Here is a 26,178-nt window from a genome sequence, read left to right as displayed (position 1 = left end):
CATTTGGCGCATCATTAAGGGGAAGGTGCAACAAAGAAAGTTAAACAGTTAGAGAGACGCGTGTTAGACAAGAATGGGACAGCATTCCTATTTCTAAACTTGAGAAACTTGTCTCCTCGATCCCCAGATGTTTGCAGACTGTTGTAAGAAGAAGAGGGGATGCCTCACAGTGGTGAAAATGGCCATGTCCCAACTTTTTTTTTAGATTTGTTGACACGATGGAATTTAAAATCAACATAGTTTTCCCTTAAATTGATACATTTTCTCAGTTTAAACTTTTGACCTGTTTTCTATGTTCTATTCTGAATAAAATATTATAATATATTTATATAATATAATAATATAATATAATATATATATAATAATATATATAATATAATTGCATTCCGTTTTTATTTACAATTTGTATACAGAGAAGGCATTTGGATGCTACAACTACCATGCATCCCCTTGGTGTTTTGTTTTTGTCAAGCTAAACTAAACTGTGCTCGGTCCCTATCCTGCCCTAATACAAACCCAATTCGATGCAGTGCACCATTAACACGGTGCACTGCTTTCCTCTCCTGAGATGCCGGATGGTGAACCAGAATTTCTTCAAAACCGTCCGGAAGTTGTTTCCCATGGCCTCAACGAACTCCTCCCACGATGGCTGAAGCTGTATTCCGCTTGGACAGACAGTACCCGTCAGCTGCCTCCAGAGTCCCACAGGCCAAAAAGGCCCGATAGAATTTCTTCAGCTTGACGGCATCCCTTACTGCTGGTGTTTACTAGCGGGTTCGAGGATTGCCGCCATGACAGGCACCAACCACCTTACGGCCACAGGTCCGATCAGCCGCCTCAACAATGGAACATAGTCCACTCGGACTCAATGTCCACCGGCTCCCCTGGGACAAGGGAGAAGTTCTGCCGGAGGTGGGTGTTGAAACTCTTTCTGACAGGGGATTCTGCCAGACGTTCCCAGCAGACCCTCACAATACGTTTGGGTCTGTCAGGTCGGACCAGCATCTTACCTCGCCATCGGAGCCAACACACCACCAGGTGGTGATCAGTTGACAGCTCCGCCCCTCTCTTCACCCGAGTGTCCAACACATGCGGCCGCAAATCCGATGACAAGACTACAAAGATCATACTTTTAATATGTTTAGAATTTTATTTCATGAAACCATCACAGTAATTGGTGTCACATACAATGACTTTGGAAGCGTGTTAGGCAGTGTGCTGTGTCGACAGATAGGTGTCGGCATGGCTTAACGCATGGAGTTTGATGCGAGCCTGATAAAAAATGGGCATTACTGACGGAAGGTCCGTCCTTCTGTGGGAAGAGGGTTGGGAGTAGTCTGGCTGTGATTGACAGCAGTAGCTTGCTCAGGAGGCGTGTACGAGACTTAGCTGGTGGGTGGTACATGCGGCACAAGTGACATAGTTTAAAACTTCTCGTGTAATGAGAGGACAAACAGCCAATTTGTGTTTATCTTAGTGTTTAACCTTAAGATGGCACCAAGCACACGGTTTTTGTCCCAAATTCAAGCTTTCAACAAATATGCACTAAAATGTCCGAATAATTACCAGGTCATGTAGACAGTATTTGTAGACACTAGTTTAGACAGTTTATCAGCAAGAATAAAGTTAGTGTCGAGTTACTCTTTAAGGGGGGGCACATGAAATGCATGGGGGGCAATTATTATGAATTAACTTGCCCCATATCTTTTTCTTCTTTTCCTTTTGACTTTTCCCTTTAGAGGTCCCCACAACGAATCAGTTGTCTTCATCTCACCCTGTCCTCTGCATCCTCTGCTCTCACTACCTTCATTTTCTCTTTAAGTACATCTATAAACCTCTTTGGTCTTCCTCTAGACCTCCTGCCTGGTATTTGGAAACTCAGCATCCTTCTGCCAATATATTCACTATCTCTGTTCTGGACATGTCCAAACCATCTCAGTCTGGCCTCTCTGACTTTATCTCCAAAGCCTCTAACATGTGCTGTCCCTCTGATGTACTCATTCCTGATTCTATCCATCCTGGTCACTCCCAAAGAGAACCTCAGGATCTTCATCTCTGCCACCCCCAGCTCTGCCTCCTGTCTTTTCCTCAGTGGCACTGTCTTCAGACCAAACAACATCGCTGGTCTCACCACAGTTTTATAAACCTTTCCTTTCATTTTAACTGAAACTCTTCCATCACACATCTCACCTGACACTTTTCCCCACCCGTTCCAGCCTGCCTGCACACGTTTCTTCACTTATTTTCCAAACTCTCCATTGCTCTGGACTGTTGACACTAAATACTTATACTCCTCCACCTTCTTGGTCTCTTCTCCCTGTAACCTCACTCTTCCACTTGGGTCCCTCCCATTCACACACAGATACTCCGTCTTGCTACGGGTAACGTTCGTTCCCCTCCTTTCCAGGGCAAACCTCCACGCCTCTAGCTTCTTCTTCACCTGTTCAATACTTTTACTACAGATCACAATGTCATCAGCAAACATCATAATCCATGAAGATTCCTGTCTAACCTCGTCTGGCATCCTGTCCTTTACCATAGCGAACAAGAAGGGGCTCAGAGCTGATCCCTGATATAGTCCCACTGCCACTTTGAACTCCTCTGTCACACATACAGCACCATTGTCCATTGAAGTCTGCACCAATGACAACTCTATCTCTTTTAGGGATGTTTTGCATCATTTCATCAAGGTCCAACCAAAAGTTCTCCTTCTCCTCCAGCTCACATCCTATCTGTGGTGCATACCCACTAACAACATTGATATCACACCTTCGATTCCTAGCTTCAGGCTCATCACTCTATCTGACACTCTTTTTACCTCAATGACATTCTTAACAAACTCCTCTTTCATGATAACTCCTACTCCATATCTCTTCCTATCTACACCATGATAGAACAACTTCAACCCTGCTCCTAAACATCTAGCTTTGCTTCCTTTCCACCTGGTCTCCTGAACACACAGTATGTCCACCTTACTCCTCTGCATCATGTCAACCAGCTCGCTACCTTTTCCTGTCATAGTTCCAACATTCATAGTCCCTCCTCTTAGTCCTAGACTCTTGGTGTTCCTCTTCTTTTTCTTCCTACGAACACACCTTCCTCCTCTTCTTCTTCGACCAACTGTAGTCAAGTTTCCACCGGCACCCTGTAGGTTAACAGCACCGATGGCTGTCGTTGTTAACCCGGACCTCGACCTATCCGGTATGGAAGTCATATTAGTCATATACTGTAAGTCATATCAGATTCGCATGTTTGATTTGGCCAAATTTTTACGTCGGATGCCCTTCCTGACACACTTGGGAAGACACCATCTCCACTATACACAGTGTTAATGGTGCACTGCTTCCTCTCCTGAGACGCTGGATGGTGGACCAGAATTTTATCGATGCCGCCTGGAAGTTGTTTTCCATGGCCTCCCCAAACTCCTTCCAAGCCTGAGTTTTTTTCTCAGCGACCATTGAAGCCGCGTTCCGCTTGGCCAGCCAGTATCCGTCAGCTCCCCACGGAGTCCCACAGGACAAAAGGCCAAAAGGACTCCTTCAGCTTGATGGCATCCCTTACCGCTGGTGTCCACCATTGGGTTCTGGGATTGGTTAGGGTTAGGGACAGGCACCGACTACGTTACGGTCAAAGCTCCAATCAGCTGTCTCAACCATGGAGGCACGGAACATGGTCGACTGTGACTCAATGAACCCCCCCCCCCCCCCCCCCCCCGGAAAAGGGAAAAGTTTGTTTTTTTGGGAGAGAGAGCTCAGTGTTGTTCATTCGGTAAGATTACCGATTCGACATGTCATCATCATTGCTCTCTCTCTCCCATTTTTTTTGTATGTGCGTGAGTATGTGTGTGTGTGTGCTCATTAATTCACCTAAAACCTATTAAAAATCCCATGTCGCTCACCTAAACCGAATACTTCAGAATCCTGCTAGAGTCGTGAAGTTGTCAGGAGACACGAGGAAGGATCAAAGAAAAGAAAGAAAAGTGAAATCCAGCACCGACCAGACATCACCTAATACCCACCGGGTTACCAACCAGAATCTTTCACCAACCTCAGAAACATCTAAATTACAACTAATTAGAGAGACCTCAAGAGATCAAAGGAAAGACTGAGAAAAGGAAGGAAGGATAGATGAAGCAGAGTGAGATCCACAGACATCAGCCTCCAACAGTTCAACGACCAGAGGAAGAAGCACATTGTGTTTGAATTTCGGTAGATGCTGGCATGCATGAAAACCTCCACCAAAGAGGTTCGCCATCGACCCCGGCCAGGACAGAGCAAGCACAACCCCCCGGGCCCCGCTCTCCAGCACACCCTCAAAGGACTCCAAAAAGGGTGGGTACTCAGAGCTGCTATTCGGTGCAAACAACAGTCAGGGTTTATCCCCCCTACTCGAAGGCGGAGGGAGGCTACCCTCTCGTCTACCGGAGTGAAGCCCAACGTACAGGCGCCAAGTCGGGGGGCAATAAGTATGCCCACACCTGCTCTGCGCCTCTTACTGTGGGCAATTCTAGATTGGAACAGACCCAACCAATCTCAAGAGGATTAGTACCAGAACCCAATCTGTGTGCGGAGGCGAATCTGACTACATCTAGTCATCTAGACATAGCTTGGCCTTAGGTGCAGGTTCTCAAAACGAGGAGACAATTTTTCTTATTTTATTTTTTCTACAAAAAAAAAAAAAAAAAACGAGGAGACAATTTTTCTAATGACACATTTACTTGTTTATTAAATTTTTCAAATTTGGCAAAACAAACAAACTTACACATTCAATTCTATTCAATCATTGTGTTGGAAAAAGAGGGAATAAACCAGTCTTTGGCACTCAATCATCAAAACAAACATGCTACTTGTATACATTGAATATTGAACATCTGTTCAATATTCTTTAAAGTAAAATTTTCACAATATTTGACATGAAATAGAAATCACAAGATACAACTTATCCTTAATATACTATGTGAAAATGGCCACATGGCCACAACACAAACAGGATAAAGTAAAAACAAACATTTATAAGTAGCTAAATTGATGTGTCGAATCTGCTGCTCTCCGTCATTCACTTGCATTCACCTAAAGTATGCTATCTTCTGACTGGTTAGTGTTAGTCAGATGATAGGGGATCAGGAAGTGTTGTCAATCTAGCTGCCATGTATGACGAATAAAGTTTAAATTAAGAATGAATCAGTGTGATCTTCAAAGTTGAGGCTGATTTAATCTGTAAAAAGGTCAAACTTTCGAAACTTTTAAAGGGTTCAAATCTCGGTTGATGTCCTTACCTGCTGTTGGAATTGACTTTCCAGTGATCTTTTAACAGTTCTTGAAAATTTGGGATCAATATTTTTTTCATAAGGTACTGGTTGCTTTGGACATTTAGAAGATGCAAGGCTCAAAACTTTAAACCCATATTTTTCAACACTAGGGATTTCAACCTGGCAAAATTAAAATTGCTGTAACGTCAATTCTTGAGGTATGTCCATGTATTATGTAATTTTAAAGGGAATTAAATGTAGAATTTGAATATCTCAATATCTTTTCTTTTTTTTGACACATGACTTTTGCCAGTCGGTCACATACATTCAGCATTCTAATCGCTATGATTCAAAATTACAATGACGACTACTTTATTTGGTAGTCAACATAAAAAAAACACACACAAAAAAAACAGGATTTTCATGCACGCACAAACACAATGCGCACTTCGCCTATTACCAAACACATTAGGGATAAGGTAGAAATAAGAAATAGAAATAAGGTAGAAATTACACAAATTCACCTGGTAATCATGCGTGAAAGACAGGTAAATCTTCAGAAACGATTAATTATCTTTCACCATTATTTTCTTTGTTGTTAAAAAAAACTATGTGATGGACCCTTATGAAGCCAAAATTTATGGGCCCAAGCTTTTGATCCAAGATTCTTTCTTTCTCACTATCGAGTCAAATTTGCCACTCTCAACTAAGTCAAATATGTATTGGGTAGGACCACACAAAACTCCAAAAGCTTGGAAGCAACACACTACTAATACAGTACACAGAACTTAGGTTGTGCTGTATGAATTTAACAAAACGGTTAATAAAGATGGTTATTCTTTTATCTAAACATTATACAAATGTTTATGCTTATGGACCCGTTATTAACAATTTGTATCTCAGAAACTAATATCACAGAAAGCATGATAGTCATATCTGAGCATACAAAATGATTATTAAACTAGATTTAAATTTCCAATATTCTCCATTTCCAGTCCTCAATTCCCAACATGGTGTTTAAAATCACAGAACATACAATGTCAGAATGGTTGCTGCTGTGCTGTATTTCCTAAAAATAACAGAAAAAGTTCTGTGTTTGATGTGTCAGATGGCCAACATTAAAATAACTCCAATTCCTGGCATGTGGTGGTGATATGTGAAAATATTCTTCTTTGAGCTTCTTTGAGACTTGGAGCTCGGTTGAGTGGCAAAACAGATGAAGAAAAAAAGAAAGGGAAAATTGACCGTGTTCGTATTTGGTTGTCATATGGGAAAGAAAAAGAAATCCTGTCAAAAATAGCCAAAACAGTACACAAATAAATATAACGACTATGTTTGGGATCCCCAAAAATGAATTAGATTATTGGTGAAGATAAACCCACCCCGCCTCCCATAATAAGAAATTACACATTTGACAGCAAATTATTTGTACACAGATACAGCACTAACCAAAGGCGGGTCAAAGAATTTTGAGCCTCCGTCATTTGGCAATCGTCAACAGTCGGGACGCCCTTCCCGTCATCATCAATCCGTCAATATTTCAAGCAGAACGGCATTGTAATCGTTAATCCATCATACGTCATTCCTCAGAGAAATGGGCATCCGTCAATGTTTCCTATCATTTTAAGTGGGCATCGTCATTGACGGACTGACGGATCTTCTGTAAATATTGACAGAAGGCCCACCTTTTTTTCCAAAACTCATCTTAACGTCATGCCCGCATGGAACTTCATGCCTTAGACATTACTAACATACTATTTACTATTTTATTACATCTAGGGGTTGAAACAGCGCACTAGGGATGTCCCATCGATTTTTGGACCAGAGTCCGAGTCTCGATCCGATACCTCGGCATTTTATTAATGAGAAAAAATATTTTTATTTTTTTTAACAAAACCACCACAACACATTTTATATGGTGAGTGGAGCAGAGGTTCAACAAGTAAAACATTTAAACACCTTTTATTTGGCACATCTATGAGATACTGAAAGGGCTATTATTAACCAGTATACAAATTTTTCACAAACGCTTTATTTTTGAGAACCTATTCTACTATGTTACTCAACAGGATTTGGTGACCCCATGAAGGACATCCGAACCTCCGGATTCGCGCTACGCTAGTCTAGGCGAGATGCCGGGCTCCCTTCAAAGGGCGTCCAGAGTCGCTGGTGCGGGCGCTGCAACTGGATCCGGGCTGGCGCGAAACACGTCCAAGTCACCAGTGCCTAATGGCAGCGGGCTGCCCGTCAGTGCAACGCATCAGTGGGGACACGTGCAACGCATCTAACTGTATATCCTTTCCGCCACACAAAATGCTCACTTAGCACACAGTGCAAGTCGCACCGTCTCCACTTTCCACGTTAAAGATGATAACTTATCATCTTTTTCATCCAAATACATCGTCACTATTTCCTTGTTTACCCCCATCGCTCGATGGCATTATGCCAATAGTGTATTTTAGAATAAATGCACATAAGCAGGCTTGGGGAGTAACGGAATACATCTACCGCCGTTATGTAATCAGATTACAAGAAAATGTAATTACAGTTACAGAAAAAAAACATGTAATCAGATTACAGGTACATTTATTAAAAAGGGGGATTACTTCGAGGATTACAATTTCTTCGATGAGAGAGAGAGAGCGCTGCGTGTGTTTAATTTGCACCGAGTCATGAACAGAGTGCTCGTTAAACGCACAGCCAACGTACTAATACGTTACGTAACAAAGCAAATTCACTAAGTAACTTTGACAAACATATTAACCAAAATACCAGTGACCTGAATAAAATTAAGGAGATACTTAAAACCAGGCAGAATGAGAAGCACTCTGATTGTGCTCTGTGGTGTAGGGGAGTGGAGGATGGACGGAGCAGGGGCTGTGTGCGACTGACTGGCTTACTTCACGGAGAAAAGAGAGCGAGAAAAAAAGAAGCGGCCTGAAGTGAGAGAGGAGTGCTAGAGCTAGGGTTGCCACCTTGGATTTGTGAAAAAAAGGGACACCTGACCATGCTCGGGCACTGTCAGTCAAGCGTGAAATTATTCATAACCCTGGCAAATTTTGAAAATGTGGACATTTTAGCATGACAAAATCCCAAAACAAACAGCAAAAGTGGTTAAGAAATGGTTCGCCGACGAAAATATTGTTTTGCAGTGGTCCAGACAGTCCAGACTTGAAATCAGTTGAACATTTGGGGAGGGAACTAAATATCAGGGTGATGACAAGAAGACCTCATTGCCAAAGATGAATGAGCAAAAATATCAGCAGAGTCATGCAATAAGCTGATCAGCAAATATATGATGCGTTTTATTTGTTGTAATAGCCAATAAAGGCTTTTCTAGTGATTTTTTAGGAGAAAGTTATGAATAATTTTGGTCGTGCCACTTTTTGTTCAAATGTATATAAAAACTGAGATTTTTTCCCCCCACTGAGACAGAAAGACTGTAATGCAATGTATGTCCCTCATCACAAAACAAACTGAATTTAGAGTAATGTTCTTTATTTAGCTAGTCACACACACACACTGTAAACTACAAACAAGGCATACACTCCAAAAAAACAAAAACAATAAGGTACAAACGCGACATGGCAACGTGTATTGTGAAAGGAGGACTGAAATTACCGTAATGACACTACAAGGGCTTATCTTTCAGACACCATTGAATTTTTTTTTAGATAGCCAGAGTTACGGTAATCCAAAGTGCACCGACAGAAATGTGCTGCCAGTGGCACGCTTGGTAACAAAGCGTTCCACAGTAGCACAGGAGATATTTTTAGACTACAGAATTAAGGAAATTAAATTAGCTTTTGACATTCTTCTTAAAAAAACGGGACAAATTGTGTCCTGGAAGAGATTTTTATTTTCCCAGGACAGATGGTAAAAAAAGAACAATTCTGGGAAAAACTGGACGGGTGGCAACTCTAGCTAGAGCACGCATACAATAATAAGGAATTATATCCGGCTTATGTTCGTATCCGTAGAAAATGAATGACCAGATACTCGTGTTGTACGAATATCCGGCTGATCCCTATTTAACACTCCATCCATCCATCCATTTTCTTAACCGCTTTTCCTCACAAGGGTCGCGGGGGGCGCTGGAACCTATCCCAGCTGGCTTTGGGCAGTAGGCGGGGTACACCCTGAACTGGTTGCCAGCTAATCGCAGGGCACTATTTAACACTCTTTCCTGCTTATTTGTTGAATAAGTCACTCGCTGTTTAGCTCAGCGTTTTAGCCTCCCACGCTGATTATGCATAATGCGTGGGATTGACTCTCCGCTGGAACGATGACAACTATTTATTTAAATGCTGATAAAAATGTTTTTATACAATATAATAGTTATGTATATATAGGTAGGTTTCATGTGACATCACAGATGGGGGGCAGGAAGTAATTTGCCCATAGGAAAAAGCTGAGAAAAAGTTTTGTGCTAGCAGTGTAGTGCGATGTCTGGAAGACGAGTTAGTTCGTGATGAATTGCCTCCATACCAGGCAAATCCGATACGAGTTCGGAAAAATCTCTTTTCCTCACAGTGTAAGGATCATATCAGACATATTTTACTATTTTTAGAGCGTATCGGCTACGTCCAAGCTCACCCAAAGCTTTTGCATAGTCGCTTTTCATAATTTTCAATGAGTGTTCCCTACTTTCTCACCCCCAGTTGAATTTTGCGCACCGCCGGAATCACGTGATTGCAACCCTCCTATTATATACATACATATTTTATAATTTGAGCCATGCTCATATTCTGCTGAATTCACTCTTTTTCTTGTTTTTACTTTTATTCCCACAAACTACTGAATACACTATAGGCAGCTGTAGCAAACACCTTCTGCTTCTGTATTTTGTAGGTTTCTACTAAAAGCATTAAGGGGAAAATTTGCATTGTGGGTAAAATAAATGCATGAAGAATTTACTTGTAGTCTTTCAATTAGTGACTCTACAAAATTCAGTTTTTGTAAAATTTCAGTCTGAGACTTAGCTAAAGACTAAAATCTCTTATGATGTGAGCTAGTGTGATGTAGTAGTTTTACAAGAGTCTTTTCCAAATCTTATCAAAGTCTTCTGCTGTATAGATTAAATATGCTTACAAATGGAGTCGAATAGCATAATTTTAAACATTGCCTTAATTTATAAGATAACATGTCATGTCATTTAAAATATAAAAGGGAACATTTTCTTCATTTCATGACTGTCGTTACTGTCAAACAAACCATGCGGGTTACTTTCTGTTGCAACATCTAATTGGACAAACCAAGAAGAGCAACATCACCTCCTCTTTTTCTCTTTCCTGTGCTCTGGACAATTTGGGTCATTCTAACATGTTTTAAAGTTCTCTGGGTCACATCAATAAATTTCCCTCCCTGAAAGCAAGCTGCATATCAGTCGGCCAGAGGGGTATTTGCTGTTATCATTTGTAATCAAATTAAATGGACCTTGCTTTAAATTTGAATCTGCCCGGGCATAAACGCTGATTTATAATGAATCCTTTTGCCAATTTGTTTAAATTTTAAATTTACTCCTTTTTTTAACTAAAATAATAATAATTTTTTTAAATATAATTCGATTGAAAGGGAATTTTCACCCGATTTCTGGTGGCCCTTAGAGCACTTGCCTATCTTGCCTAATGGGTGAACTGGCCCTGTAAATATAGTCTTCCTAATTTGCTGTATGGCAGATTAATTAGCATCTATGTTCTGTGACTATTATTTGTGATTTTGTTTATCATTACAATTTTTCTTATGTTCAAATATTAAATCAAAGGTTTTTCTTAGAATGGAGAATGCTATGGCTTCTTCTTTCTCCTCCCCATCCTTCCCTGCTTGGGGAGACTGCTAGGTGATGATGAATCTGACCGATTCTTTTGTTTTCTTTAGTCTTACCTCTGGTCTCATGAGGTCTCCCTAATTTGTTGGAATTTAGATGTTTCTGGGGTTGGTGAAATATTCTGCTAACTCTGTGGGTAGTAGGTGGTGTCTGGTTGGTGCTGGATTTCACTTTGTTTCATCTTTCTTTTCTTTGATCCTTCCTCTCGTCTCCTGACAACTTCACGACTGGCGGGACTGAAGTGTTAAGGTTATGGTGAAGGGTATGGGATTTTTAACCAGTTTCAGGTGAATTAATCAGCACAAACTCACATGCATGCACATATGCGTGCACTCACAAACACACGCACTCACACACACAAAAAAAGGAAAAAATTGGTAAGATTACCGAATAAACAATACTGAGCTCTCCCCAAAATTAAAAAAAAATTAAATAAAATAAAGAATCTGACCGATTCTAATGCTGCTGTACAGATTCTGCACCAAGTGTCAACAATATCTGAGGTGGGCCATCTTTCCGGAAACGTTGCTATGAAGAATTCTGCACTGACCAACTGGACCGGGTTTGGAGGAAGGCCCACTTCTTTCACGGCGTCGTCCTACAGTCTTATCTCATTAAATGGACTCTCACGTGGTTCCGCTAATATTGTATAGCACCACATTTTGTGTTGAATTTTGCCCACTCTGTTTTTCCTCTAGCTGTGCGAGGTTGTCACTTATTAAATTCAAATTCAGACTTCCTTAAAGCAAACATAAAGTCTCGAGAATATTGCCAGGCACAGTTGATGACACTTGTGATAGGTGCTCCCAGTCCCCTTGTTATCTAATTCAGATGTTTTTGTCTTGTCCCAAATTGGTTCATTAATGGAGTTGTTTTTTTAAATCCATATCCGATATTCTAGGCATAAACATTGATCCATGCAGCCATTTTTGTTAGAGCTTCTGACAAAGTTGTTACATCGTCCATGCAGGACAATGTAATTGCCTTTGCCATCTTAATTGTACGAGGCGAATCCTTCTCTCATGGAAATCACCACAACCACCCACCTTTAAAATGTAGCTGCATGATGCTTTATTTCCCCTGATGTTGGAGAAAATTAAATTCACTCTAATAGGGTATCCTGATAGATTCTACAATTAATGGAAGATCCTGCTTCAATATTACGAAAGACTGTCACTTAATGAGGTGCTATACTGGTATACCATTGGGTTATTTTCGCTCATGCCGCCCCCCACTACTATTTTACGTGGGCAGTAAATATACCTGCGTTTATGTATGGAGGTATTGTGTATGTGTCTTTACACTTTCACCTCTAAACATGCTTTATTAGTGTTTTTTTAATTTTATTTTGAGGTTCTTATGTTGATTTAGGTGAGTTGTTTGGGGTTTTGACTGCATAAAAAAAAATATGTTGACCGTGTTCTATTTGCACTATGTATGTTGATCTTGCAATAAAATGTAAAAAAAACAAAAACAAATGTTGCCCACTCTGCATCCATTGCAGCCTTGTCATCGTTGGAAGGGGGACTCCCCCGATCTGTAGTCCCTTCTGAGGGTTTCTTTTTGTTTTCAGTAATATTTGCTGAACCCCCCCCCCCCCCCCCCCAAGATTTTAGACAACCATTTTATAAACAATAACAATAAATGAGTAAAATGCTACTAAAGCTGTGGCATATGAGTAAATGTGTAGGCTTTTCCACACAAGATATTTGGTCCTGGACAACAAAATCAGTAGGATTCCACTGTATCATCCCAAAACATATTCTGCACATCCAGAAGTGTTGCCATCTTCAAAATACGTTTCTGCAGAATGACGTTCTCCACCATGTCTTGTTTAGGGAGTTCAGGATATGACTCAGGGAAGCTCTGTGCCTCCTGCAAGTACAAAAAGAGAAACATCCATCAATTTCCTCCCTAGAGAAGAATGGTAGTATTTTTTTTGTCTATTATCTTGCAGAGCTGGGCAGTCCGTTGGGAGTGACGGGCTGTCCGTCGGTCCGGCGCTGACAAACCCTTTTTGCTGATAAATGGCGAATGATGAGAAGCTTGAAAAAAACATATAAATGTCATAAATGATGGACGTGTTTTTTCCGTCTGTCAGTGTTTCTCAGAGGGAAGCCTGTTTGCTGAAGACCGACTGACCGAAGCTTGCATTTGTTTGTTCGTGTGTGTTGCTTATTTATGTTTCATGTTAACTTGAATTTCTTACATGGTGAATTGGCAACAGTCCAGCAAAAATATGTAAAATACCTGCCACTGATAATCTGTAAAAGTTCTATTGAGCCAAGTACTCAACGTGTCATTTTTACCACTGCACAACTGTAGACCTACAAAAAAGTTTCTTGGACCCATATGCCTAAATGAACAGGAAGTGAGCAACAAATTTTTGAATGTCCGATTTTTACCAATTTTTAAACATTTACAGGGGGTATACTCTTATACTTGCATACTGTCGAGCCTCCCTCTCCCCACGAGTGGCTTTAGCTACCGTGGGACTCGCTAGATAATAACAATTATTAAACAAATTTGTGGGCTAGTTGACTGCTTGTGTTTAATTACTATATTAATAACCGATCGCGTTCTAGTCTCCTATGACGTATAGCGTAGCTACGCGCTAGCTATTTACATTAATAGGCCCGCGGTTGAGAAAATACAACGCAAGGTTTACACCCGTGTTAGCTCATTTGTAAAGAGCGTTAGCTTGCTTGCATAAACAATATACACTGTTGGTTAAGCATATTAAAATAAGTATTTGCTCTGTTGTGAGTTACTTTCCTCTAGCTTTCTCCTATTACTGCTTCCCTAGCACTAGTCTAGACAAATCATTCCCTTTTTAATATTTTGTTGCTGTCTGGTTTGTTTATTTTGTCTATTGTTTTCATTATTTATTTTTTCCCCTGTTTGTCTATTTTTGTTTTATAGTTAATTAAGAAGGTTGTGAGTTCCAAGTGATATGTTAGGGATTCAGCCCTAATATTTTTGTACAGTTTTACAGTTTAGTCTTAACCAAATCCATAAGAGACATTTGCATACTGTGCTAACACTCCAGCTAGCTAAGATTATTGATCCATTTTAATTGTATTTACCCTTCCAGTTTTTGTTTATTTAATTCAATTTCAATTTTAACTTTTATCTCAGCTTTTAAGTGAGTGAGTGAATGAAATTGAATTTAGATAAACGGGATAGATTTCTCGCAAATTGCTGCAAATATTCTCTTTCGTTTATCTGTTTCCTTTCTGACAGCTTGAACCCAGTGTGTATTGTTGACGATAACACTTGATAGTGGTAGTTAGGAAGCCGTGTACCCCTAGCTGATTAACCACTAAACGCTAGTAAAAGTTTAATCGTCTAATAAAATAATAATAATTTTAAAAAAAAGTTAATTGTTGACAACATGGCTGCATTACGAGAAGCTCCCAGCCCATGTGAGAGCCTTGACTCCCTGGCACTGCTCGTTCAGACGCTGACTAAGGATATCTTACCGGGATACGCGGACTCTGTTAAAAATGCAAATGTTGATACGCTTAACAGTAACGTCGCGCAGCTCATGGGCGAAGCTGCAACAACCTCCCCACGAGATAATTCACCCCTTCGAATGCTCGGATGTCTAACAGTGAATCTTGTTGCGCAGCTGAAGTTGAGCGATGCGGAGGATTGTCAGTTGAAACACCAGCGCGAAGTGGTCCGACAGCAGAACCGTGAAGCAGCGGCGCAGCTGGAAGCCACCAATGTCCAAGCAGAGGTTGTTGAGATCCAACTAGGTGGCGTTAAAGCACAGTTGGAAGACGCATGCACCGTGCAGGCTGACAACTCAGACAGCGATGCAGACGAATTTGCATCCAACGATGACTACCCTCAAAAGATTGGTGAGTTAACACGAGCTCTCACATCCGCCGAGGACACAAATCGAGAGCAAGAAAGACTGCTGAGAAGCGCTGCTGACAAAATTCATATACTTAACTCTTTGACTGCCAGACGTTTTCAGAAAAGGGATGCTGTGGGTGCCAGCCGATTTAAGCATTTTGACTGATCTTTCAAGGCCCACAGAAAATTTTGTGTTTGGACTATGGAAACACACATACTACCAAATGAAAGATTGGACTCTCATCTTTCATCAGAAAAAAAAGTTTGTTTCTACCTTATTCCGTTTTTCAGTAATCAACAATAGAAAATGGTTAGTTTCACCCAAATGCTCTGTTTTCAAACAAAATACGGAGAAATCAAGCTTTTTGTGAAACGATATTATTTCATGCACTCTAGTGAATTTGACACCTTTTTTTTTTCCATGAATGATGCCACAAACACATAAACGGTGCTTTACTTCTGTAAAACACTACCACCAACAATGAAAAAGTGTTTTTTGATAGCAAAATACGTTTATTTGCATTCAACAGTGTAACAATTTGACAAAACAATTTGGCAAACTATTTACAAATGTGTGCAACCGTGGTACTATTTACAATTGTGTGGATGTTTCAAATACAGTTTTTCTTTTTGTAACACTCCCCTGCGTGCAAGGGGACGCAGCAGGATTTGCACAACAGATTAGTTTCATTGCGATTGCCCCTTCGCATGCAGACGCTACACTTTCTTGCTGGCTTTTTTTCCCGGGGAATAGCAAGTATATACTGCAGTGTGTGTTTGGCCATGTTGCCATCAAGTCTACTCTCAGGATCATGATACGGTGACGTTACGGTGGTGTTACGTCTGGCTTCCTCATGTCCTTCTGTTCCTATACCGGGTGGTAAGAGATGTTCTGATCCGTCGTATCCACTCCATTCAAGGTAGTATCGTAGTCCAGAACCAGTGTCTTCTCCGTGATCAGACTGTACCCACTCCTCCGATGAATATGCATTGGACTCGTCGTCCGATTGAACGTCCGCCTGCGCAGAAGTGCTCGGTTGTGCTCCACGTTTTCCGGCGTTAGCATCGCTAGTCGGTGAGGCTTTACAACGTGATCATAGCCGCCGCGTCAACGCTTCCAACTTCGGCGTCAACCTCGGAGTCACCATCATCATCATCATCGTCGTCATCAATGTGCTCTTTAGCATTGGTCGATGCTTTTCGTCTTTGAAAAAAATGCTCAAGCGTGAGCTGCTTGCAACCGGTCGCCATTTTCGCTTCCTCAGTCATTCTCCCCTCAACACTCTAGCTTCGCCTCACGTCTTCTACTGACGCCTAGCCATTCTTGTCCAAAGAGAGTCATCGCTGCCATGTAGTGCCCAAAAATAGGCATTATACTAACTAGATCTGCTTGATAAAAAGTTAAATCAGAGGTGTCTGACCTGATTGACCGACCGACAAGAGACCAACTTCGACAAACCGAAGCAAATTACTTGCGGGTTAGTTTGCTCCTAGCTCAGTCATCCGACAACGTGAAGCACCTAATCTAATCTAATCTCACCGTGACAGATTTGCTGCAAACATTCTCTTTTGTTTATCTGTTCCCCTCTGACATGATGATCAAACGGCGAATGACACTTCCCCTGCACTTGACGTACCAGTTGGGAGAAACTAACCTAGCTGTGGCATACACGGCCTTCCAGTATGTGGAGGACCTGCAGACCCACCTCCAGGCCACGTTCACGTTTGTCCAACGACGACTTAAAGAAAGCGCACAAGGTCAGAAAACCCACTACGACAGAAAAGCATTGCGAACGGAGGCTCAAATCGGTGATCGAGTGTGGTACTATTTGTTCACGCAACCAAACGATGCTCGAGACCAGCGCGCGCAAAACTGACAAAGGGGGGTGAGGGGGTGGGGGGGTTGGGGCACTGGCGGACACCGACTCAGCCCGCACTCTCGACTGACACCTCAACACCGTCGACGGACCCAACTGACTGTGATGAGTATCAATAACAATAAGTGAAGTTAATTCGCATGCTTTGTCGGCTACTAGGAAATGATGCTGATGACAATCCTGATGTTTGGTATGACGACTGTAGTGAATCAACCAATTGGCTAGGATTGCTAACGAATAATGACTAGAAGTTAACATATTTTGGTTTACAGTCTATTTGGCTATCGACGCTTGGTGGAACTCTTAAGGGTACGATCCTAGCCGTAACACCGATAGCGCTATGTGGAATTAGACTAGATAAACCGTGAAATGATTCCCACCGGTAATTCAAAGTTTATGCACACTTTAAGTGTTGTGATACTCCTGAATGACATGCTGTGTGAAATCAGTTCTTTAGTGTCTCAGCTAGTTATGAAAAGCTTTCTACACGTTTTTTTCTCCTCACTTAAATTTGTGTTGGGGGGGGGGGGGGGCGTCATTCCCCTAGTTACTGAGGATTTGATAATAGCCTTATAGCCCTAGGATAGGTTCGCATTTTTTTTTTTGCGTCTGTCTCAGGCCATTGCCTGTCTCTAAGACCAGAGTCCCTTAGTAGCTAATACAGCACTTAGTGAAACACCCCAGTTAACTGAATACACATAGATGTACACTGACAACACCCCGACATACACTGCATGCACATTGCCCCGCAGATAGGTAGGGCAAACTTGCACCAGTGGTATGTGTTTCTTGTTGCAGTGGAGCGTGACTGGGACTACTGCCGTCTGAGCGTGACATGGACTTTTGCCACGGATCATCTGGACCCGTCAACCTGGACATCCTGAAGATTCATCCCGATTATCGAAGGGGGGACTGTAATGAATATTGCCCGTCACCCTCAATTTTTTCATTTTATGTGCCTTTTTAAACATTTCCCCCTGGGGAATGTGTGTGCGTGTCTTAATTCTGTGTTTTCAGTTCAAAAGGACTCTTTGAGTTTCCCTCCAGCAGGGACTGGACTTCGGTTTATAACCCCCAGGAAACGCATACCACAGCTCCGACAGACCTGAAATCCTGTCTGATAAGCAGTCCCCAGACCATCTTTTATGGTCTGGCCTAGCCACAGGAATTAGCCATGTGTTTTTTTGGGAAACAATGCCCCGTGGAAGGTGTATGGTACAACAGTGCCCTCCAACGGTCACTATCAATTATCCTCAAGAATCCTGCTCCTAATTAATCTCAAGTCTACATAATTTGGGACATACACGGACTCTATGTACTTGACTGACATCAAGTAACTCCTGTTGTTTATCTTTGTGCACAACCTGTATTTCTATCTCAAATGAATGATGTTTAGCTAATTAGTAAGCTTAGCGAATTCAATAACTTTATGATCGCGGTAATGTTTGAAATGTGTTCAGAATGATAAATGAAGCTTGTCAATTCTGATCCAAAAATTATCAAATACTATCCCAAAAGCTTAGTCTCAGTCGACCAAGTCTGCTTCATGCGCACGGAGGGGGTGTGACTCTGCCCCTGTGGGCTATGGCTAGCGCGTGAAGGAACTTCTCTCTCTTTTCCTAACGCTCTTTTCCTGGAACTCTTTTCCTGAACTCTCTTCCCCATTGAACTGCTCAAGGGCTCTCCCGTTCCTGCAACTCCTCCACCCTTGCTCTCCACCTCACGTCTGGCCCTATGAACTTTTCCTGATCATCACGATAAACATGGTCGCTGAGGGTGACCACACGGCTTCTTCCTTTGAGCCCCGGACTTGAGTCACAACGCGTGTCCCCAAAATGCGCATCAAGCTAGGACACGCAAACACACTGCGCATCCCCAAAATGCGCGCGTCTGTTCCAGCCGTGAATCCGAGGCGCCCCCGCAGCGCTCACACAAGGACCTGCAGACCCCCAGGCCGCGCATGCATCACCAGGCAGCCGGAGACCTGCTGCAGCATTCCAGCATTCAACCGAGGTCTGACGCTTGAGTGTCTCTCTCTCCCGTGCGACTGAACTGGTTCGTAAATTGCGCCTCCATTGAAATATGATGATCATATACTACTGGTGCAACGCTTTTTTTCAATAATAAAATAATTTACAGGTCAAACGCTTCCATCTTTATCCCCCATCTACCTTTTTCATCTACCTTCTTTTAACTTAGTTAGTAAGGTTGCAAGTTTTCTTTTATCTTTGACTGACATTTTTATTCCGTTTCATCAATAGATTAGGCTGTGACTGATATATGTGTGTTTACTAAATAAACTTGTTGTCTAGAAATTCCATCCGAATTATTTGTGTTTACTGAGTGAATTAGTAATTCTCTTATGAAAGCAAAGAACTCCATGATTAACTGAAGAAGCAACTTCAGATTATGAGTACTTGATAAAAAGATTTTTATCGTTTATTTTGCTCCTACAAATAAGCAAAGTCAACGTGGTGCCCCCGAGGTTGCTGAGGAAATTACAACTCTCCTCAGTACCTTCTAAATTTTTCATAAGCCATTAGGGCAACCCAAATAATCGCTACACCATCCATCCATCCATCAAACTGTGAGGTGTGGTTGCTTTAAGTGACAGTTCGAAAACAGCATATGGCCTTCAATCTATCAATTAATACCCTACATGCTTTTTAATTACACAAGGATTTTTGCTATTTGTAGGCTGCCCGGGTCCCTATCACCCGCAAATAGCAGGGGCACAATGTTTAGAATATATATTGTGGTGATATTTATTTTCATTTTGTCTTCATGAGCATACTCAATATTGGAGTAATCCAAAATTAATCTAATTACATTACTTTAATATTATGGTACTTGGATTAAGTTATGTTATATATTATTAACATTTTTAATACTTTATTTCATATATTAACCATTGTTATACATGATTAACATTTTAATTATTTATATTAACCATGTTGAAATGTTTTATAGATGTGAAGTAGGTAAAGTAGTTTTGAACTCAGTATAATTTGACCTTAAACTGGGACACATTGTTTGGTCTAGAAGTTCCTTCTCTGTGCGAAAACACATTTCTGTTCGTGAGAGAGAGTGCACACTCATATAACTATGTTACATTAGGAGCTGTTGAGTTCAACTTGTTTGTGAGATTTTGTAATGGGAGAAAGTACTGAGAAGTGCCTTGAAAGTATATTTTGACTAGAGACGAATACAGCTGTATCTGTGTGCTGAGAAGTCTGTTTTTCAATCTGTATTTTTCCATTATATAACACATTTACTTATTCATGAGGGGCGGAGTTGGAGACACTGTTCTTGCAATTTGGTTGTAATAAAGTGTGGGCTCTTCGAAAGAGGAGTGGCATTATTGATCTGAAACTGTTTGAGTTTGATTCAATGATGTAACGGAGATCTCCGGAATAAGTCATTCTGCGCAGGAACTCTGTTCATTTCTTATCTCACAATTTGATTTATTGGACACGCAAAAGTATGGATTTTTAATATACCTTCTTCAGTTACTAACTACATTTTTTAGCAGGTAACTTGTAACTGTAATGGATTACATTTTAAAAGTAACCCTCCCAACCCTGGGGGCTGATTCAAAAGCTTGTCGCTGGCTGGGTGTCTGGAACTAGATGCTACGCTCATACCAGGGGACAATATACCTCGTAATGCAAAGGTACAACTTGTTTATCATGCTAACTGACTTATTTTTAAATAGTCCCTTCTATATTGAAGCGCTAAAATGATGTTATGTTACTATGTTTACTAGCATAGAACAAATGACTATCGTAGGGGCAAGCTATGCAGTAATTTCATGAATATGACTTTGGCTCCAGAGTGAAAGGGTTAGAAAAATTCCCCATTATTAAACAGTCAAATGCACTTAATAGTTTTGAAGAAGGTACATTTTAAAGCTAAGCTGTGTGTTCGTGCAGTTAGAGTGGACGCTAACTATCTGGCTCGTTTATGTGATTTGAAACACGCAATTCGACACCTTTGTTACAATCTTTGTTAGAGTGTACGTTTACTAGTAAAATGTGTGAACATTTATCTACTAATAACAATATTTATCTACTAACCTCGCAAAAAATAATCGCTGCAAATCCGTGAATACTTTGTGGGCTGCCAGTCCTTTCTGTTGATTGCTGCTATCAATCGACGTTGTTCGTCTTAATTAGTGGGTATGCGATAAAAAGCAACACTTGGTTTACTCTTTGTCTGTCTGTACAACCGAACGCACAGAAAGATATGACCATTTTATAAGATAATCAATTAGAAAAGGGATTTATAAGCTGTACAATATTCAATGGTTACAATACAGGCAAGTGGCTCTTTTGCCGTCCAGCGTCCTGGAGGGGGCGTTCCCATGAGGGCTGTGACGTCACGTGCAAAGGGTCAATATGATGGGGGCGGGGCATCATATTTTGTGTTTCATATTTCCTTCGCTATGAAAGACAAAATACGTAATAACTCCCCGGTACATGCTCCAAAAAATCCCAAACTTCATTTGTATGTTTATAGTCACGACCTGAAGGTCTATGACAATAGTCAGTTATAAATATAGCGGCACCTAGCCCTTGGGACAAAAAAAAAATTACGACACAATGTATTTAGTCCAAAATTTGGATACTCTTTGTAAGTGTGATAATTAAGTCATTTATGAATATTTTTTTACTTTCCACCACTGAAAATTTTCAGTGACATCAGAACAATTCATACATATGCACTTTAATTTTTATTTATTTATTTATTTTATTTTTTATACCCTCTACGGACAATAAAAGCAATATTGTGCTATGAGTAAAACAAACTATATATATTGGTTGTATTGCTGGAATGCTTAGGATTTTTTGTGTAAAATATTAAAATAACCTTATTAAATGTTTAGTCATACCCCAATCTACAATGCTGACATGGAAAATAATGGACTTGAACAAAAAGAATGATAATATTGTCATTTATTAGTGAGCAAAAGTTGTTGATTTCACAGGGGTGAGAGCCCATGGACACCTCTTGGAGAGGGAGCTGGAGCAACGGCTAGCTCGTTGCTAACGGCTAACCCAGTGTGTTCTTTCAAAGCAGGGAACAGGTGGAAGTGCTACACAGCCCAAATGGCTCCTCCACGCAAACATTCTGCCCCTTAAACGTTGTGTGTTTTAGCTCTAGTGCATTTCTCTTGGGTAGTTTTGACGTGGTCCTTTCTGCTGCGTCGTGACTGGAATTCCCTTAGTTGAGGCTTTCCAAACAAGGGACGATCGCTATCGAGCGTTAAAAAAACGAGTGCTGTTAAAGGCACTTTAAGTTAACAAGATATTAATGTGATAATTGTGACACCCATTATGTATTTACTGTATATATACTGTATATATATATATATATATATATATATATATATATATATATATATATATATCCTGCCCCCAACCAACGAGTATGGATTAACCTTCATCTCAGGACCCGTATCGCTACCTGGAACATCCAGACCCTCCTTCGCCCGGGAGCCGCCACCCTGCTATCTCGAGAGCTCTGCCGTTATAACATCAAACTGGCTGGGCTCTGTAAAGTTACATGGCAGGGAAGTGGTGAAATAACAGCTAGCGACCACTGTTACATCTACAGCGGCCCGGAGAAACGGAAGGGCCTCTATGGCGTGGCTCTTGCCATCCCAAATGCCTTCCGCAAATCTCTTATCAGCTGCACACCCGTGAGCATCTGTATCTACATCTGCTCGCTTCCTCCACCGTCACAGCAAGATGACAATCATCGTCGCCTATGTCCCCACGGATGTCGGCTAATGAGGATGAGAAGGATGCTTTTTATGATCAACTATACCATGCCGCCGGCCAAGCCCCATTGCATAACATCACCATTGTACTGATGGATGCCAATGCCACCCTCTGCAGCAGCGATCGGTCACCCGGCTCACCTGTTAGCACCACCTTTGCCGACAGAGCAACAAACGATAGTGGAAGCCGCCTTCTCCTGTTCTGCCACCATAACAGCCTCTTTGTTGCTGATACCTGGCTTTCCTGGAAACTAATCCACCAGTAGACATGGTACAGCCCAGATGGCAGAACAAGGAAACCCTGGACCACAACCTGATTTCTTGACGCTGGAAGTCATTTGTCACCGGGTATACCGTGGAGCTGAGCTTAGCAACACAGACCATCGTCTCCTGGTGGCTCAGCTTAGGCTAAAGCTTTGAGCCAACCAGCACACCAAGACTTCAACTCTTCTGCCCTCAGAAACCCCAACATCACCATGGACTTCAGCAATTCCATCTGCCGCACCTTCGACGCCCTGGCTCTGGACCAAACGAGCGACTGGGAGACCCTTAGAGAAAGTGTCCTTCAGTCAGCCCAGAAGGTTTTCAGAGGCTCACCATCACCCAAAAAGCCATGGATATCTGAGAGGACGCTTAACACCATTGCGAGGCATGACTCCGAGGCGACCTGACAGAGTACCGACGACTAAACCACGTGCGAAATGAGGTGATTGCAGAGGACAGGGAGTGGTTCTGGCAAGCCGAGGCCGAACACCTAGAGTCCGCAGCCAACAATTACAACCTGAGCTGTGTTTACAATCTACGCCACCAAGGTCGCAATGGCCCCCACATCAAGTCAGCCCTGATTAAAGACACTGACGGCAACCTCATCAAAACAGAGACAAACTGCCTTCAACGCTGGAAAGAGCACTTCTGCCTCATACTGCAGCACAGCGCAACCCTGCCTCCAGCACAGCGCAACTCTGCCTCCCTCCATCATCCCAGCTGCTGGAGACACAACCCCCAACCATGCCTGTAACACGGACCTCATAACACCCAAGGAGGTCAGAGACGCTCTGAAAAAACTGAACAACAGGAGAGCCCCCGGAATTTGCTGCATATCTGCAGAGATGTTAAAGTCGGGTGGTAATGGCACTGTAGAGTTGCTGACCCACATCTTTAACAAGGTGTGGAAAACAGGGGTCATCCTGCCCTTCTGGAAACACAAAGGTGACAGGCTTGTCTGTGGGAACCACAGAGGCATCAGTCTCCTCTCCATCCCTGGCAAGCTATTTACAAAGATCTTGCTGACCCGTGCTCTCTCAGCCATTACAAGTGGCAGTCCCTTGGGAAACAACTCTGGCGGCACCAAACCATCTCACGCTTGACGAAGCTCCGAATCTATAACACCGCCGTACTCTCCATTCTCCTTTATGGCTCTGAAACATGGCCCTTAAGTAAGACCTTGGCCACAAGAATAGATGGCTTTGACAGTAGGGCTCTCAGAACCATCGAGAACATCAGGTGGTCCCAGCGAATCTCCAACCAAGCGTTTAGAGCCCGCACAAACCAGCCTCCCGCCTGGTTGCACAACGCCGCATCCGCTGGTTCGGCCATGTTCTTCGCCTTACCCCTGTCCAGCCGACGAGCCATTCTCAAGTTTGACCCAAAGGCTGCAGGCTGGAGACAACCACGAGGAATGCCCCGCACCCGTTGGCTAGACATCATAGTGGACGACCTCCAACAACACGGAGTTACCATGAAGGATACAGCCCTGCTGGCACAAGACCCCCAGTATTGGAGGGGCCTGGCTCACCTGGTTGGCTCTACTCAACTGGACGGGACATGAGCCCCAATGCAGGAGCAGTGATAGATGATGATGATTTATTATTGTTTAGTTTGTGGTTTTCTAATATAAAATAGGTACCTGGGCTCAACAAAGGTTGTTTTCCAAGTGATCTAATCAATCCACCTTAAAAAAAAATTAAAAAAGAAGTTGAGTCTGATGCACGTGGTATGCAAGTGGCAGTGGGGGCACAAACCAATGATGACAACAGCACAGGATAGGCGGAGCACTGCTCCATCTCATCGTATACCATGCCACCGTCTTCATATGATGCAGTCAGTCCAGGTTTGCCGAATGAAATTCAGAAGTGCTAGCCCTCCATCTTCCCCCTTGTCTTTTCCCCACAAAAAGCCTTTCTAATTTGCGGGGTGGCTTTTTTCCAAATAAAAGGTAGAAATTGATTTATCTAGCTCCTTAAAAAAAGATTTGGGGATAAATTCAGATAACCGTTTGAAACATGAATAGGAACCTGGGCATATTTGTCATCTTAACAGATTCAAGTCTGCCAGCCAACGACAGGCAGCCTTATCCAAAGCCCTCTTAAAATGTATCTTAAATAAGTCACCATATCTACGTGTCAGTTATTCCTAAATATAAATATAAATAATAAAAGATAAAGAATCAGCTGACACCTTCAATGGATAGCACCCAAATGACATCTGATGAGCTAAGTCATTAACCAGGAATAGTGATCTCTTTGGGAGGTTGAATCTGTAACCTGAAAATTTGCCTAAATTTGAGATAATCCCCAGTGCTCTTGGGATGAGTCAGACCAGGTCATGCATAGACAATTTCTGTATCTGGCCCCCCTAGCTATACCTGTAAGGCCCGCGTCGCCCCTCAGAGCGACTGCCAGTGGAGAAAATATCAGCGAGAAAAGGCACCCAGGAGGAGCTCATCCACACTGAGAGGGATGATGGCCCACCACCACAGGGAGCAATGTCATCCTAGAGACCGGCCCCAGGACGACCGCCCGCCCACAGGAGAAGACCAGCCATCCCTCCCCATGAGGAAACACTGGAGCTAAAAACTTACAACCAAATAAAAACAGTTAAAAAAGCTAAAAGCAAGCAGAATAAAAGGCAAAATCAAAGCTGGTGTAATATGCTCCCACCCTCTAGTCTCCGTCCGCACATGTGCAGCTGAATTCTGAAGTATTTTCAGGCTTAGAATATTATTTTTGGGAAGACCAGAGAGCAGAGCATTACAGTAATCTAAGCGACATGAAATAAAAGCATGAATCCGTGTTGGCCTGCGAGAGAAACGGGCGGACTCTTCAGAGCTAAATCAATTCAACTCAAGACCGGACATGTCTTGTTTGTTTAGGGCCGGCAACTGAAGATTCTCAAAACTGTCTGCCATATTCACATCACCACTTTTCTGAGAGGTGTAAAGTTCCTTGTAGAACCTCTTAAATTGTGTGTTTAGGCCTTTTTGGTCTGTGACTAGCAGGGGTGAAAGTTGGCTGGAACGGTCCGGTACTATGTTCCGGTAAAAGATTCAGGACCGGAACGATCCGGTTCCGAAAATATGACGGCAACTGTCAAAACTCCATGTTAAATAACCTGGCAGGCTGCCATACGAGAAGAAAACAATCTACTAACATCAGATTTACAGTGTATATACACAAGTCACCAAAAGCGGGGGGAGTGTTTAGGCGGCACAAATCCGTATAGTCAATTTATTGCGGAGGGGCGCGAAAGTGCGTGGGACGACGTGGAGGATGCGTTTGGAGCAGTGGGAGGACACAGTGCG

General features: G+C 42.2%; 1 protein-coding gene across 4 annotated transcripts in view; it reads right to left on the bottom strand.

Annotated features, from left to right (window-relative positions):
• Nucleotides 1-12,687: 12,687 nt before the first annotated feature.
• The window catches only part of scai (suppressor of cancer cell invasion), a 171,117-nt gene continuing 157,626 nt past the window's right edge, over nt 12,688-26,178 (bottom strand). For all 4 annotated transcript variants that reach the window (XM_077542791.1, XM_077542793.1, XM_077542792.1 and 1 more), the window contains one exon: nt 12,688-12,950. In XM_077542791.1, the coding sequence (XP_077398917.1) occupies nt 12,804-12,950 (147 nt within the window). In that variant the 3' untranslated portion in view covers nt 12,688-12,803. The remainder of the gene's footprint in view (nt 12,951-26,178) is intronic.

This window comes from Vanacampus margaritifer, chromosome 14 (genome assembly GCF_051991255.1).
Source record: "Vanacampus margaritifer isolate UIUO_Vmar chromosome 14, RoL_Vmar_1.0, whole genome shotgun sequence".
Taxonomy (NCBI): Eukaryota; Metazoa; Chordata; class Actinopteri; order Syngnathiformes; family Syngnathidae; genus Vanacampus; species Vanacampus margaritifer.
Note: the sequence above shows the minus strand (reverse complement) of the source record. Positions and strands in the feature narration are given on the sequence as shown.